Source organism: Pollachius pollachius (genome assembly GCF_949987615.1).
Source record: "Pollachius pollachius genome assembly, chromosome: 1".
NCBI lineage: Eukaryota > Metazoa > Chordata > Actinopteri > Gadiformes > Gadidae > Pollachius > Pollachius pollachius.
The window spans coordinates 21,030,518-21,046,786 of record NC_136934.1 but is presented as its reverse complement, the minus strand read 5'-3'; the positions used below and the strand labels follow the sequence as shown (position 1 = coordinate 21,046,786).

General features: G+C 49.4%; 2 protein-coding genes across 2 annotated transcripts in view; one reads left to right on the top strand and one right to left on the bottom strand.

Annotated features, from left to right (window-relative positions):
- Positions 1 to 8,758, top strand: part of citb (citron rho-interacting serine/threonine kinase b) — a gene marked incomplete at both ends in the record, with an annotated part of 47,351 nt that extends 38,593 nt beyond the window's left edge. The window contains 11 exons of the mRNA XM_079730553.1: positions 483 to 563; positions 912 to 1,047; positions 1,470 to 1,609; positions 1,690 to 1,782; positions 2,447 to 2,555; positions 3,203 to 3,331; positions 3,838 to 3,918; positions 4,558 to 4,636; positions 4,791 to 4,961; positions 6,405 to 6,693; positions 8,735 to 8,758. Coding sequence (XP_079586679.1) covers positions 483 to 563; positions 912 to 1,047; positions 1,470 to 1,609; positions 1,690 to 1,782; positions 2,447 to 2,555; positions 3,203 to 3,331; positions 3,838 to 3,918; positions 4,558 to 4,636; positions 4,791 to 4,961; positions 6,405 to 6,693; positions 8,735 to 8,758 — 1,332 coding nt within the window. The remainder of the gene's footprint in view (positions 1 to 482; positions 564 to 911; positions 1,048 to 1,469; positions 1,610 to 1,689; positions 1,783 to 2,446; positions 2,556 to 3,202; positions 3,332 to 3,837; positions 3,919 to 4,557; positions 4,637 to 4,790; positions 4,962 to 6,404; positions 6,694 to 8,734) is intronic.
- Positions 8,759 to 10,085: 1,327 nt separating this feature from the next.
- Positions 10,086 to 16,269, bottom strand: part of mtmr3 (myotubularin related protein 3) — a 30,856-nt gene continuing 24,672 nt past the window's right edge. Inside the window, exons 19-20 of the mRNA XM_079751677.1 lie at positions 15,404 to 15,492; positions 10,086 to 13,958 (exon numbers count right to left, since the gene is read on the bottom strand). Of these exons, the coding sequence (XP_079607803.1) occupies positions 13,757 to 13,958; positions 15,404 to 15,492 (291 nt within the window). The 3' untranslated portion in view covers positions 10,086 to 13,756. The remainder of the gene's footprint in view (positions 13,959 to 15,403; positions 15,493 to 16,269) is intronic.

Genomic DNA, 16,269 nt, shown 5'->3' with positions numbered 1-16,269 from the left:
ACCTTCAGAGGGGAAAATACGTATGCTCCGCTTAACCTGGACGGGAGATTTGAAGAAGTGCAACGAATGCAATGAATGCAATGTTGGCTGTTCTCCTAAAAAAATAACAAGAATGTTCTCCCATGTTCATTCTGAGCTTGGTACCCGGCTGGAAGCCATGCCCATGAAGGACCAGACCGCTGTAACTTCGAAATAACTCCAGCGGTTTATTGCAGATGACCTTTAACCTGACATCAATGACCTGATCCCAGGTCGTCTGGCCCCTGCCTGTTCTGCAGCAGGATGTGAAAGCTCCAAGCACTTTTTAGTTCATGTTTTCTCCTCAGGTTGGGTTGTTCTTATGACCCTGCTGACCCTTCCACCCCCTCTCTCCCCTTCCCTCTCCTCTCCTCCCCTCCCCTCCCTCACTCCCCATCTGCTCCTTCCCTCTCCTCCCCTCCCTCCTCTCCCCTCCTCTCCCCTCCCCTCCCTGTGCGTTCTAGAAGCTGTTGGGCAACTCTCTGCTGAAGCTGGAGGGAGATGACCGGCTGGACATCAACTGCACGCTGCCTCTCACTGATCAGGTAACTGCACCGACAACAGATGGGGAGAGTAACTCATTTTATCAAGTCAGAAAGTACGACTGTCTTTCCAGTTTTAATGGATATTTCAAAGTAAGTGAAAGTGATCATCTCCGGTGGCTCAACCCACTGGTTGTACCAGCCACACGAAAGATAAGCTTGCCTTGCAGCAGACTCAATCCACCCTGAGGTTCTGTCCAAGATGTCCCTCCCCTCATTTTCAGCCTGCTTTCCCGTCTGTCCTCGATGCCCGCTCCATAATGACACACACATAAATAATGACCCTATACTTAAGTGCAGCCTCGCTCGACGCCCACGGCAGGTCAGCGCTCTGCTCTGTCCCTGCTCCAGATCGTGCTGGTGGGCTCTGAGGAGGGGCTCTACGCCCTGAACGTCATCAAGAACTCCCTGACCCACGTCCCGGGGCTGGGCTCCGTGTTCCAGATCCACATCATCAAGGAGCAGGAGAAGCTGCTCATGATCGTTGGTGAGCTGGGCTCTGCTCCGTCGTCAAGGCAACAGTCTTGACTGAAAAACGGACAAAAGAGTTTTCCACAAAAACAGAAATTTTTGTGGCTTGTTTCATTTGTTTGAAAGCATTTCAATTGACTCCATATAAAGGCATTTTTGATAATACCCTTGAACTGCAAAGAGCCAATAAACATAAAAAAATGCATTTTCACACTTCCCACTCCTTGAAACAGTATTTCTTTCCAAGCTTCACAGAAATCACTCTGCATTGATTTAATGAGGTTTCATAATTGTAAAAGTAGACTCCTCTTCAAACTATGAAAAATGTATAACACTTTTGTACAGTTTACAATTTGAGATGCAGTTCCAATTGAAGGTCCAACGCTGTAATGTGTATGTGTGTGTGTGTGTGTGTGTGTGTGTGTGTGTGTGTGTCAGGGGATGAGAGAGCTCTCTGTCTGGTGGAGATCAAGAGAGTGAAGCAGTCTCTGTCCCAGTCCCACCTGCCCAGCCAATCAGACCTGGCGCCCTACATCTTTGAGACGGTCAAGGGCTGCCACCTGTTCGCAGCTGGACGAGTAGGTGTTTTATTTCCTCAGGTCACAGATGGGTGATGATGACGATGATGACGATGATGATGATGACCTATTTTCTCCAGATTGACAACGGCCCGTGTATATGTGCTGCCATGCCCAGCAAAATCACTATCCTGCGCTACAATGAAAATCTCAACAAGTTCTGCATCCGTAAGGTGTGTGGTTCCTTTCATTGGTTTGCTAGAAATAGAGAATGTTGATAAAATAATACAAAAACTATAAAAGACAGTACGTTTACATTCACATTTAGGGGATTTAGAAGATGCTTTTATGCAAAGCGACTTACAATAAGTACATTTGTCAGCAACAATCAATCGCTGTCGGTACAGTAAGGATGTTCATAGAAACAAGTGCCAAGCACGTTCAATTTCTAGGCTAACCCATTCGCCGTACACAACAAAACTAGCTAGGATAAGATACTACACAATGCTAAGTACTTTTTAAGTGCCAGGACGTACAGCATACAATAAGTGCGTTCGAGGGGTGTTTTTAAGAGGGTAAGGGAGGAGAAGGGCGGTGGGGGATAAGGGGGGTCGCTATGGAGTGTGCATGTGAACTCTGAACAGTACAGCTTTACAATATTTAATTAGAAATGTAGAAAAAGGTGAGTATACTCAAACATAAACATAACGACATCAATACATAAGTGTGTTATCACAACTACATCCACCTCAGCCGAGGCTTCATTGAATCCTCCTGAAATGAATCACCTCCCCAATCATTCAACTAGGGCTAGATCTAGTCGAAAGTTGGATCTAGACCTGTGAACGATGTATAACGGGTCTCCCTCCGGTCCGGGTTTCGGGTGTGATTCCCCAGGAGATCGAGACCCTTGAGCCCTGCAGCTGCATCCACCTGACCAGCTACAGCGCCATCGTCGGCACCAACAAGTTCTACGAGATTGAGATGAAGCAGTTTGCGCTGGAGGGTGAGGGGAAACCACAGGCCTGCGTCGTGGTCGGCTGTGGAGGAAAACCAGAGAAAAACCTCCATATCTCGGACTCATTTCCTGTGTTTTTCTCCAGCTGAATGCTCCCCCAGTGGCATTGCAGGGGTCTTGTATAATACTTTGGCCCTTTGTACAATACACAGGCGTCAGCGAGCAGAAAGCATGGCGTGGGCGGTCCGGTTTTATGTCCAGGCACAAACAGAACTCAGCTCAAAATAATCACCTAAAGTTTTTTTGCTGGATGCTGTAATAATGTCTAGGCTGCTTTGGGATGTGTCAAGGAGAACTTTGTGAGGAATCCCGCTCTGTGGTGATACTGGGTTGAGAGATACATTAGATTAAATCCAACTATATGTTAATAGAGCATTTTATACAAAAAAAAAGGTAGTAAAAAGTAAAACATACAGTTAAGCAATGAAAATTCATTACATTATGCATAAATACATTATACTATACATATTCAAGATGTTGCAATAATAAATCAATACATGTTTTGCATTAAAAGAAGAAAGTAATAGGGCAGAGATATTAGAGTTAACCAGGCCTCTATGTATGGCTCCTGGCGTCCATCAGACATAAACAGAGCCTGGATGTGACCCTATAGAACGCGTTATTTCTGTCCGCAGAATTCCTGGATAAGAACGACACCTCGCTGGCCGGCGCCATGTTCTCCGCCTCCTCCCACTGCTTCCCCATCGCCATCATGCAAGTGGCCAACAGCATGCAGAAGGAGGAGTACCTGCTCTGTTTCCATGGTGAGCCGCCTCCACGAGCGCCCACACACACACACACACACACACTTTCTGCCTTGTATTAAGCGATCCACTACTTGTATTGAAGGCACTGTGATGCTAGACACTTTGCTCGGGAAAGGCCCTGCTACTGCTAAAAAACAAACAAGGACCAACAGATGAAATTCTTCTTGCATTGATAATGTAGTCTCCTTCTACCTTTGCTAAATCCCTCGTTAAATCTTGCATAATCTTCCTTAGTGTAGAGTAAAGATGTTTGTAACACGATATGCTGTACAACAACAACTGACAACATCTCCTTCACATATGACAGCCATTCAAAACAGAACCGTTTCCCTTTATTTTTTGTCATGCAGCAATGTCTGTAGTGACACCAATATTAACACGTCTTTTTTGCCCCCGATGTGAAGCTCCGATTGAGGGACGAAGCCATCTGCTCGACGACTAAATGTTCACGATGTATAAAACACTAGAATCCCGCTAACGGCCGTGTTGACTTCCTGCTGCAGAGTTTGGAGTGTTTGTGGACGCGTACGGGAGGAGGAGTCGCACCGACGACATCAGGTGGAGCCGCCTCCCTCTGGCCTTCGGTGAGCATCCATCCCAAAGACACACACACACACACACGCGCATACAGGCCTTTCACACACATGCAACCCACAGCCGGAGATCAGCCGCATCAGACGTGTTCACACATACTGGAGATACTCCGGTTAATTTAGGCGAGGGGTGGCGCCCGGGTCGAGTGTGTAGGAGGAGGACGTGATGCAGAAAGAATGCAGTTAGTCGCAGTGTTTTGTTGACGTCACACGAAGATCGCAGGTTTGGCGTCAAACTCCGTAAGAGAGAGAGCGCGGCAAGCAGAACGCAAAACACAGGCGAGAAGAGAAACGTACGAAGCAGCTCCACTCCGTGCTCCCGGTTTCACGCCAGTCACATGGTAGAAACGTCGTCCACACATCAGCAACACGCTCACTTGCTCGGGGTGAATTCTCCGGCTCTCTGATTCCCCAGACTTTACACTGGGGGCCTGGCCAGGTTAATTCTGGAGATGCTGATTCTGACATTTGTGTTCACACACTACGCCCTCTGGGAATAATCCAGAGGATGTCCGGTTTACAGTGCGTGTGTGTCTCCACACACACACACACACACACACACACACACACACACACACACACACACACACGTCCTGTGGTGTAACCTCCTCCTCACCTCTCCTCTTCCAGCCTACAGAGAGCCCTACCTGTTTGTGACCTACTTCAACTCCCTGGACGTGATAGAGGTCCAGGTCCACGCCTCCCTGGGGTAAGTGTGTGTAAATACACCCTGTTACACTGATGTCACAGCAGACTAAATGCAGACTTGCCCAATTACACAGCAATAGGATCACACACTGTGATCGTATGAATACCAGCCGCGTGTGCTGACCCGTCTGTCTGCCCGACGGGCGTGTCTGCAGGCCGCTGGTGCTGGCCCACCTGGACATTCCCAACCCCCGCTACCTGGGCCCAGCCATCTCCTCCGGGGCCATCTACCTGGCCTCCACCTACCAGAACAAGCTGAGGGTCATCTGCTGCAAGGGCAGCCTGATCCGGGAGTCCGGAGAGCAGAGGAGCACGTCCAGCCGCGGGTCAGCTCTCGCTACACACGCACGCGCAGACACACACACACACACACACACACACACACACACACACACACACACACACACACACACACACACACACAGTGAATCCTCCTGAAACAAACCGGTCCATTCTTCTCCACCATCGCTTCACTCTCCCCTAACAAATTCTAATGGAGAGAATTTACTTATTTTCCCAATTGGGCTGGTGGAAAAACCTGCTGGTCATGCAGTCACTAATACTCTACCCTAACCCTCTCCCTAATGGTCACTCCCCTTTACCCTCACTCTCCTCAACCCTCACCCTAACTCTCACTCTGCCTAACTCTTACTCTCCCTTACCCTCACTCTCCTCAACCCTCACCCTAACTCTCACTCTCCCTAACCCTCACTCTCCTCAACCCTCACCCTAACTCTCACTCTCCCTAACCCTCACTCTCCTCAACCCTCACCCTAACCCTCACTCTCCTCAACTCTCACTCTCCCTAACGCTCACTCTCCCTAACCCTCACTCTCGCTCACCCTCACTCTCCCTTACCCTCACTCTCGCTCACCCTCACTCTCCCTAACCCTCACTCTCGCTCACCCTCACTCTCCCTAACCCTCACTCTCCCTCACCCTCACTCTCCTCAACAGACTCTTCTTAGTCCTCCTCTCTCCCTACCTTCCTCTAACCTCACTAACACTGACCCCCCTAACATTTTCTCCATTTGACAGAGGAAGATAGCGGAAGCATTTCCAGTTAACTGTGTCCGGTTAATTAAAAAAACAAAGGAAGCTTTTACCCCGCCTGAATCCTTGTTTGTGGTCTAAAAGCATGTGCATTTATAAATGTAATAGCAGAATATAGCACAAACCTCATCTCCAGATACAAATCGGCACCAACCAGTGTATTTACAAAGTTGAACAGCGCCATCTGCTGGAGGATCAAGACAAGGGCACCCTGAAAGACATTTAAAAAACGTGTTCATGAAATATGTATAGTCAAACACACAAATCACAGAACATGAAATAGAATGTACATGTCAAATGTGCAAATTGGAAAGTATATAAATATGTTCAATTTCATTGAATTTGAAAGCAGTTGGAATCATAATTAGACAAATTAGTAAACTACAATAAATTTGTTTCCATAAATAGCCTTCGTCATAAGTGAAGTTGAGACAGAGACGTAACACGAAATGTGCGAGCAAACGGTGCATCTGTTTCCGCTCAAATGTTTCCCACTTTTTGGCTTAACCTTTTGTAGATAGTGACGCACCTAAAGAAATCTTCAACATATTCAAGAAGCCTCAAAATTTCAGATTGATTAAAAGGTTGATTCAAAGATATTCTGTCACAGATTGACATCACCAAATACTACGCACAACCGATAATCACATCACTCCGGAGGGTCAGACCTGCTGACCTTTGCCCACTGGGTGTGTGTTCCTCCCCCGACTCAAACAGCAGTCCCAGCAAGCGCGGCCCCCCCACTTACACAGAGCACATCACCAAGCGCCTGGCGTCGGGCCCCGGCAGCCACGAGGGCCTCCACCGCGAGCCCAGCACGCCGCACCGCTACCGGGAGGGCCGGACCGAGTTCCGGCGGGACAAGTCCCCGGCGCGGCCCCTGGAGCGGGAGAAGTCCCCAGGCCGGGTGCACGACAGCCGCAGGGAGCGCTCCCCCAGCCGTTTCGGGGAGAGCGGCCGGCTGCACTCCAGCTCCGTCCGCACCCAGCTCACGCCCGTCAACAAGGTAGCTGCCACCGCTGGACCGGGACGTCCCATAAGGGGATCAGGGCAACTTCAGAATACTTTGTATTTTGGTTGCATTTTATAGTTGTTGTTCAGAAGTTCCTATTTACAAACCGAATACTAAAACTAAATCGCACCGATTCTACACAGATTGTGTATTATTGTTTTCGCCGCTCCTGATTGGTTTAGTGGTAGGGCCATGGAATGTCTTTCTATAGTTCACGTGATCAACGGCCTCGTCTAGCAGCCATAGTATTGGCTAATTATTTCCCCAATTGGAAGCTAGCTTAAAGGTCCCATGTCATGAAAATCTCACTTTATGAGGTTTTCTAACATAAATATGAGTTCCCCTAGCCTGCCTATGGTCCCCCAGTGGCTAAAACTTGCGTTCGGTGTAAAACGAGCACTAGGTGTTCTGCTTGCCTTTGAAAAAACGGAGGCTCAAGCGCTCTGATTTGGAATGTGGTCCCATATGTCGTCATAAAGGATCTAAACTCCTCCCCTTTCACTCCCTGGCCCGCCCAGAGAATTTGGCCCGCCAATGAGACACGACCGTGCGAGCGCCACGTGTGTGTGATTACAGTGTTTGCTGTTGATGTTATGGCGCATAACACGTCGGTTCTTTGACGTCTCTTGTATTTCCACAACAAGACTGTAGTTGGGGTTATCTCAGCCATGGTTAAGAAGGAATTGGGGGATAGGAACTTTGGCTTTGACTCCCTGAAGTATGAACTGCGACATGCTGCCTGCTGCCGGTTGCCGCGAGGCACCACCGCCGCGAAGCACCACCGCCCGGCAGCCGGCAGCAGGCAGCCGGCAGCACGCAGCGCGCGGTTCAGTCTACTTCAGATTGATGTGGAAGTGGAAGAACCAGAGACGTCGGAGAACCCGACAAAGTTGTTTGTGATTCATAATATCGTCTGGAGGCGCACACAGCTTGGCCGTGATATGTATTATATGATATAGATATCTATGTATTATATGATATTATTTAGATATAGAGATCCAGGACTGTAACGCGTGTGTAACGCGTACACACAAAGTGTTGTACATGCTGTAGGTGTTATGGCGCATAACACGTCGGACCCTCATCTCTGCTATTTCCACAACGAGACTCGTAGTGGGGGTTATCTCAGCCATGGTTGAGAATGAATTGGGGGAAAGGAACTTTGGCCTTGACTCCCTGAAGTACATGAACCACCGCGTGGAGGAGAAAGGGATTGTTGGCCCCGAATGTCTCCCGCTTGAGCCCCGCTTCCTGCTGCCGAGGGACCACCACCTTGGCGCTGCAGGAGGTGGTGGGGCCTAAGCGCTGACCGCTGCCGAGGCGGTGGTCCCTCGGCAGCAAGGCTCCGGCGGGAGACAACCGCGGTCAACAATCCCTTTCTCCTCCATGTCGTGGTTCAGTCTACTTCAGATTGATGTGGACGTGGAAGAACAAGAGACGTCGGAGAACCCTACACGGTCGTTTGCGATTCATAATATCGTCTGGAGGCACACACAGCTTTTGGCTGTGATAATATATATTATACAATATAAATATCCATGTATAATATGATATTATTTAGATATAGAGCTCCAGGACTCCCGTGTGTTCTAAAATATTAACAGAACACGGCTAAAGGCTGTGTGCGCCTCGCCATACACCACTGTAAACAGAGCGCTTGGTACCATGGCTGCAAGCTGCTCCGGGCCACAGCCCCACCCTCCTCCTTGACCCGCCTTGCTCCTCCTCATTTGCATTATAGCTACAGACACCAAAACAGCGCATTTGGGGGAAGCTCAATGTGCGACTGGCTCGGAGTGGCTGTAACTCTGCACCACAGCTGAATTTCGGGAACGTCTTTGAATACTGTGTTAGTGGCCCACTAATACCTATATTAAAGCATCCATAAAATAGCATGTCATGGGACCTTTAAAGCTGTCACATAGTAAACATTATTATTTATAAGGGCCCACCGTTATGTTTATCTACTTGCATAGCAACTGGTGGGGACACAAATCGATTGTGAATCTGTGTGGCTGTCCCGTCTCTCTTGCAGGTGTGGGATCAGTCATCTGTGTGACCCCGTCTCCCTGTTCGTCGCTTCTGATTGGATGCTGAGGAGAACAGCATCTTAACTCCCTCTGCGTCCACACACCACGGAGCGGAACTTACCGTGGGACCCGTCGGCTGTACATAGCGCCCATCCCTGCTCCTCGTTCCACTACACAAGACACTTGCAATGGAAGATCTGCACTTGGTTAACAGCCATCGGATGCGTGTGTATATACGTGTGTTCAATGCAAGATTTCGGGGCAGCGGATCAAAACGGACACACACACACACACTCACACACTCACACACACACAACACACACACACACACACACACACACACACACACACACACACACACACACACACACACACTGTAAATAGTTGTTTACGTTTTTATATACCAAAGGGAAGAGAAGGCTGGTTAAGCCGTGTCTATTTTTTTTAAAGAAATGCATTTCTAACAATGTTGCAGGGAGATTAATTGTGTCACTGGGAGAAAAATCTATCATCAACTTTCAATAATAATCTGAAGAAAATGTATCGGCTTTCTCTGTTCAGGTAAACGCACCTGTAGTGAATGCTTTGAACGGTTGAACAGCACAGCACTTCGCACACAAGGCGGAATTGAAATAGGATTCAACGACTCACAGGCGTGGGAACTCTGGTTGTGACGGACCTTAATTGGACGCTTAATTAACCAACATCATTCAATGACGATTGTTGCTACAAACCTTCCTTTTGTTAGTTGTGGTGACCCTATGGTTACATTCAATATGAAGCAAAATGCACCAGGCTTTGTCGTGAACCAAGACATCCTAAGCGGGCTCACAAAGCGACTCCGTCACCGACCCTCTTTCTCCGTGTCTGACGCTGGTTGTTGTACAGACGTCTTTGCGCTCGGTTAGTTAACATTAAGTTTTTTTGTTCGTTTCTTTACTCCTGTGCAGTAAACTATGATACAATAGTTGTAAAAACCGCAGGGCACACGGCCGTTGCTTAGGTGTATCGCTTCCTCTGATGGAGTGTTGCCAGATTGGGCCAGATGTCCAGCCCAATCTTGCAACACCGCTCTGAGGGCCCCGTGTGTCGCGTCAAGAAGCATGAGCTTTCTGGAGCGGCAGCCTCTTCTCTTGGTTGTGCTTTTCTTGTCATGTGGCCGATTGAATTTACATTTGATTCTGTATTCATTGATGTGAGACGATAACTACAATTTTTTTGTCTCGATTTTAAAAAACATGTAAAAAGGTGCAGAAAATTAAAAATGACTTGGTCTACAGCGTTAACAGTGGCCCAGTGTACATCATGGGATGCAGAGTTTGTGGTTGTTTTTGTGTGAAGGCTTGGCAAAACAACCCGGGTAATGTCTATTTTATTGTTGTTCTTCAAACTACAACAATGTTATGCTCCAAGTAATTCAACAAAAATCAAAAGATTCAGACATAACAAGTAGCAGTTGTTGCAGGAAAACGCTATGTACAGCTTCAAAACTCTAGACAGACAGGGCAGGGGGAAGACTGAAAGTGCTTATCGTCAACAAAAAAGGGGGAAACAGAAAGTATAGGAAATCATCATCCCTTTGGGAGAAACTAATAAAACTGCTTGCCAGATTGGGCGGAAAATCTGGCCCAATCTGGCAACACTGCTTGGCACTGGTCTCTAATAAGAGACGGTCAATTCAAATATTCACGCAAACTTGCCTCAAAGTCACTTTATTCTCTGGTTAACTGCTTGTTCACAAAGCACCCAATGAAATGTCTGTGTCCAAGATCAACAACCAGATCAGCAGATACCTTTTTCCAATTTCAAAACCCCCTTATTGCAACAAATAGTGGTACGGAATGGCCTTGTGGTGACAGTTTTTGCCTCTACTCAGAAGAGTTCTTTCTCGTACATCCACTCCATACGTTGTCCAAGGGGGCGAACTGAATGAAGGTTTGCAGATTTCCCATTCCTGGGGTGTTTCCAAAGCGTGCAGGGGGGCCCCCCACCATGTATGTGTAATGGTGTGTGTATTCGTGTGATGGTGAGGTGGGGGACTGACATGATCAGGTTTGAAGCTGCCAAAGCCTTTGCAACACTTGTGAGCAGTGAGGGGGGCGACGACGACGACACCTGCATGACCTGGTCTCCCTCCCAGCATTACACTTGATTGTTTTGAAGGGTGAACAAACATGGACACCCTCCTTCATGATTGCAGGACTCTAAGTCGACGTTCGGATTGTATTTGTACAATTCTTTCACGTTTTTGATAAACGTCACACAGAGATGTGAGATGTCCATTCACAGCCTGCAGAACAGGAGGGAAGAGGGAAACCAAGTACACATTGAGCTTGTCAGGGTTATAACTGGAGTGATCGTCTTACCCTTAGCAGCAACGCACGCACAACCACAACCACACAGCGCAAGAGATGATTAATGATTCGGCCGAGCTTGTCCAACCCAAAAATACGGAAAAGGACCATCAAGGCTGTTCTCAACACGGCAAATTGTCACCAAAGAACTACTAAATGTGAATCGATGTTTGGACTTTTTGTGAGCCCATGTGAAGGAGGCTATATTTGTGTGTACAAAATAGAGGTAGTGTTTGTATGTGGATGTCCTAATGGAGCCCTGTGTAAGACTACGGCCGAGGGGAAGGAAGGTTTGGTTGTTTAAGGTGCAGGCTGCTAGCTTTACTTGCTGCATACCATTTTTGGGTTGTTTATTTTCTCACCATCCTCTCCATGCAAAGCATTTCAAAGCATATCATGAGCTACGCCGGTGTGTGTGTGTGTGTGTCACTTCCACAGGACGTTTTAGGTTGTTAGAATTTTCGCAGACTGTCCTTGAGCTGAGAAAGGTCTGGTATTGGACTCTCATGACTGTTTATCTCTCATATACTCTCCATAAATATTCAGTCTGCATGTGTTGTGCCAGCACTATTGCCGAATTAAGATGACCATACCAAACTGTGCCTGATGGTCAGTTCTAGGTGGAATACAGATGCGATTATGCCATCTGTTGGCCTCGGCCCTCTCCTAACAAAAAGACAGGTTGAAGTGACCTGCAGCACCGTGGCCCTTCATGCTAAGCTACTTTTAACCCCCTCTAGCTCTGCTCACGGCCCAACACTTATTATGCAGGGGCAAATTAATTTCCTCAACCTAAATTTTTAGTCCTTTTTCATTTTGGAACAGCAATTCAAAAAACAAAACAATAATTAATGAAAAGAGAAACCGTCGCATTTCCAAGGAACAACTAATAGCACTTAACGCAGCAAACGTGTCTCAAGTGTGAACTATTTAAAAAGGAGAAAAATTCTACAGCTTGACAATATAGATTTGGTTGTAATGAACAGAGGAAAATTAGACCCAAAAAAAAGAAAATCAAGGAAAACAAGAAACTTTTTTGGTGACTAATTTTAGTGAGCCACGATTCAAAAGAATTCTATACATTTGTTTAGCCTTTTTCTTAAATGCTATATACGTCTCTGAATATATTATTTAATTCATTCATTTGCTTTACAAAACCAAAGTGTGTGTGTGTGTGTGCGTGTGTGTGTGAGAGGAGGTGGGCAGTGGGCTGGCAGGCAGGGTGCAGGCTAGCCGGTGGTCCTGCAGGAGTGTGGAAGGTCTTCTCCGCACAGGGAAACCCAAGATGGAGAAGACAACGCAGACGACAGGGCAGCGCAACCAAGGTCATGGGGGCCAGCCGTGTCGTTTAACCCCCCTAAGCACCTTCACTTTCATCTTTTCAATGTTTGCCATCACCTACCCCACCCCCAATATCAATTACAACATACTCTAAGTAAATAATAAAAAAAATAATATATATATATAACTCCGTCAATATCCTCCCATGGTGTCCAGCCTGCGGCGGGCCAGGGCCCCAACATGACCTTGCTTGTGGTGTCGGCTGAAGACTGGCTGTCCTCTGGAACAGGTGTCTTCACAAGGCTGTCCAGCACCCAGGACCTGCTGGGGGGAGACGCCAGCGAGGGCGGGGGGTGCTGAAGTGGTTGCAGACAGGGGAGGCCAGGGGAGGGGGGCTGTGGTGCAGTCCTCTTGGCGTGGCAGGAGAACAATGGCCACATTGTCAATGGTCAACAACACTGCTCTCCGATGAAGGTCACCAAGAGGACGGGTCCCCCCTTATCATACACCACTCTGGGTGGAGGAGGAGGAGGAGGAGGAGGAGGAGGAGGAGGAGGAGGAAGCCCTTGGGGATGGAGGGAGGACTGGTGGTGGGTTCAGCTCGGAGCACTTGTTTAATGGAACTCCGTTGGGGACGAATGCCTGACGTCCCGTTCCGGTCTTTCCAGAGATGCTTGTGTCATGATGGCAGGATTCAACATCTTATGACCTCATGTGTCGTGACGTGATAAAGCGCAAAAGAGGGTGAAATACTCTGCAGTTGTTTGACAGGAAGCGGTCACTGGTTTGGACAGAGAACCTGCTACTGGGAGGCGGAGGGGGCTGATGGAGAGGGGGGGAAAGGGTAAGAACAAAGTAACATTTATTGCAGAGGTTTCCATGATCTTCTGGCGGGCTCAATGACAAAGTGCAACCCGTCTGGGGGAGCAGGGACTCCTGGGCCTTAAGGTGCTGTCCGACAGACCGCCTGCATGCTCAGCAATATGCATGTTCAGTTGTTTGCATTTTCCCATCTCTCTCTCACTCTCAGCCTGCTATGCGCACACACATATACACACACACACACACGCATGGCAAACACAGTCACTCAAGGAGACGGCTGCCCATCAAAGTTCACCAAGCTTCTACTGTACACGTTCCTCTCTTGTAAATACACTTCAATCCGTAGTACACACAGACACAGACACACACACACACACAACACCCACCCACACACACACACACACACACACACACACACACTTCCATGGGATACTCTGTGTAGCTCCTGTGCTCTCCCGCAGCGGTACAGCGGCACCGCTGGCTGGGGGGTAAAGGGATAGAGCCTAGTGTTTCGTCCGGCCCACAGCGCCCCCCCCACCACCACCCTGTAAGTCCCGGGGGTAATGGGCTTTATTCGGAGCTGACTGTGATGCCCTGGTCCTGCTCCGCGTCCAGGGGGCCCAGACTGGGGGCCAGGCGGGGGCCCATGCCAGGGCACGGCGTCAGGTTGCCATAGCAGGACTTGCACACGCGGCTGGGCTCGAACAGCTGCTGGCTTGGCACGGGGATCTTCTGATCGCAGCAGCTGGCGCAGAACACGTTACCGCAGTTCCTGTGGGGGGGGGGGGGAGACAAGAGCGTTACCCCCCCATGGCCCGCACTGGTCACTCATTATGGGATTATTACATTACAGGTGAGAGACGAAGAGCTGCTCTTATCTTTGTTTGTATACATGCGGGCGTTAGCCTCAATGCTCTCACACGCAGATGTGCATCAACAAAAACAACAACAACAAAAACAACCCAAAAAAAACATGAACAAAAAACATGATGCATGAGAAGATGATCGACTTGACAATGAGGATGGCTTTGATCAGACCCCCCCCCCCCCGTTAAGAGTACGAGTCCTGGCCAGGAGCGGGGCTGCACCCCTGAGCACGCTACCGACTTCTGATGCAGAACCATGCAGTTAGCGGTTGAGCTGCAGGGGGTGGGGGTGGTGGTGGGAGGGGCAGCATAGGGCCAGAACTGGGGTTGCTATGGGGACAGGATTGGATGGAAGGGAGGGTGGTGGTGGTGGTGGTGGTGGTGGGGGCAAAGAAGGAAGCACGTGACGTCGTGGATGGACAGGCGAGAGGTTAGCAGTGTTGCGACCCCTCGCGCCACCGTCCAAACCCGTTGTCACGGTGCAAAGGTTCAATGGTGGAAAGCCGTGCCGCACTGCAGGCATCTCACGCTCTGAGTCAGAGTGGGCGGTGCGCTGGTTCTACGCCTCAACAGAACCCACAGGGCAGGGGGGATGCAGTGTGTGTGTGCGCGTGTATATATATATATGTGTATGTGTGAGTGTGAGTGTGTGAGGCGCTAGGAGGGGAGGGTTCTGTCTGGGACGATGACAAGTACAGGGGTGGGGGTGGGGTGGGGGGATGGGGGGGCACGGGATCTCACCAGACCTCCTGGACAGGCTCTCTTCCACTGTGGAGGAGAGGGTACACAATGGAGAATGTCACATGGGCCAATAAGGCGGCGCACGCACACGCACACGCACACACACACACACACACACACACACTAGAGCTCCCTCTTTTAATGTGCTGCAGGTCTTCTTAGGAGACCGGGTGGAACCGAAAGCTTGCAAAGCACTTGCAGAGCATGAGAATGGAGATTAAGAGAGAGAGAGATCACTTTAAAAATAAGTTCCTGATAACGATGCTTCACCCCCGAACAGTGCTGAGTCCCAGGGATGATGGGTGCAAGCAGGACTGCTCCAAGTTAACAGTTAAATCAAAGGAACGGAGAGCAGACATCAGCAAGCGATGAGGGTATGGGCTAGAGATAGCGAGACACAGGCCTTTTTATTATTTCACATGATATGAGCGCTGGGCCCCAGACAGCACAGAGTAACCTTTGTTCCTGCCCCTTAAAAACAAAACATGTAGAACAAACTCACAGAACTGAATGAGTTGGGGAGGGGGAGGTGTGTGTGTGTGTGTGTGTGTGTGTGTGTGTGTGTGTGTGTGTGTGTGTGTGTGTGTGTGCGTGTGTGTGTGTGTTTTACCTGCAGTGATGCTTCCTGCTGGCCAGCCAGAAGCGGCTCTCACAGCGGTAGCACTGGGCGGCTAGGTGGTCTGGGTACCAGCGGGTCACCTGCAACAGGCAGCAAGCACCTCATGTCCTGGAGCCCCCCTCGGGTTGGTCCTACCCCTGACTGGCTCTAGCACCTCATGTCCTGGAGCCCCCCTCGGGTTGGTCCTACCCCTGACTGGCTCTAGCACCTCATGTCCTGGAGCCCCCCTCGGGTTGGGCCTACCCCTGACTGTCTCTAGCACCTCATGTCCTGGAGCCCCCCTCGGGTTGGGCCTACCCCTGACTGTCTCTAGCACCTCATGTCCTGGAGCCCCCCCTCGGGTTGGGCCTACCCCTGACTGTCTCTAGCACCTCATGTCCTGGAGCCCCCCTCGGGTTGGGCCTACCCCTGACTGTCTCTAGCACCTCATGTCCTGGAGCCCCCCTCGGGTTGGTCCTACCCCTGACTGGCTCTAGCACCTCATGTCCTGGAGCCCCCCTCGGGTTGGTCCTACCCCTGACTGTCTCTAGCACCTCATGTCCTGGAGCCCCCCCTCGGGTTGGTCCATAACGCCAGGGTGTGTGTGGATGGTGAAGCTGCGTCTGAGCAGCGGTCCGAGTGAGGGTTAAGCTTAACGGACATCTATAGTATATCTCTACTGGGGGTGGCGGGTTCCATCTACAACATCGCTCAGTATTACGCAGTTACACAACAATGGTACTAAAAAAAAGCACATAAAGTTGGCATGGGTCCCAACCATGGGGATAACACGCCCCCTCTTTCCTAATACTTAGGTTTGAGTGTGCGAATTCCATCTGAAACAGTGGGCTCCCTGGTTCTTTAAGGACAATCTAAAC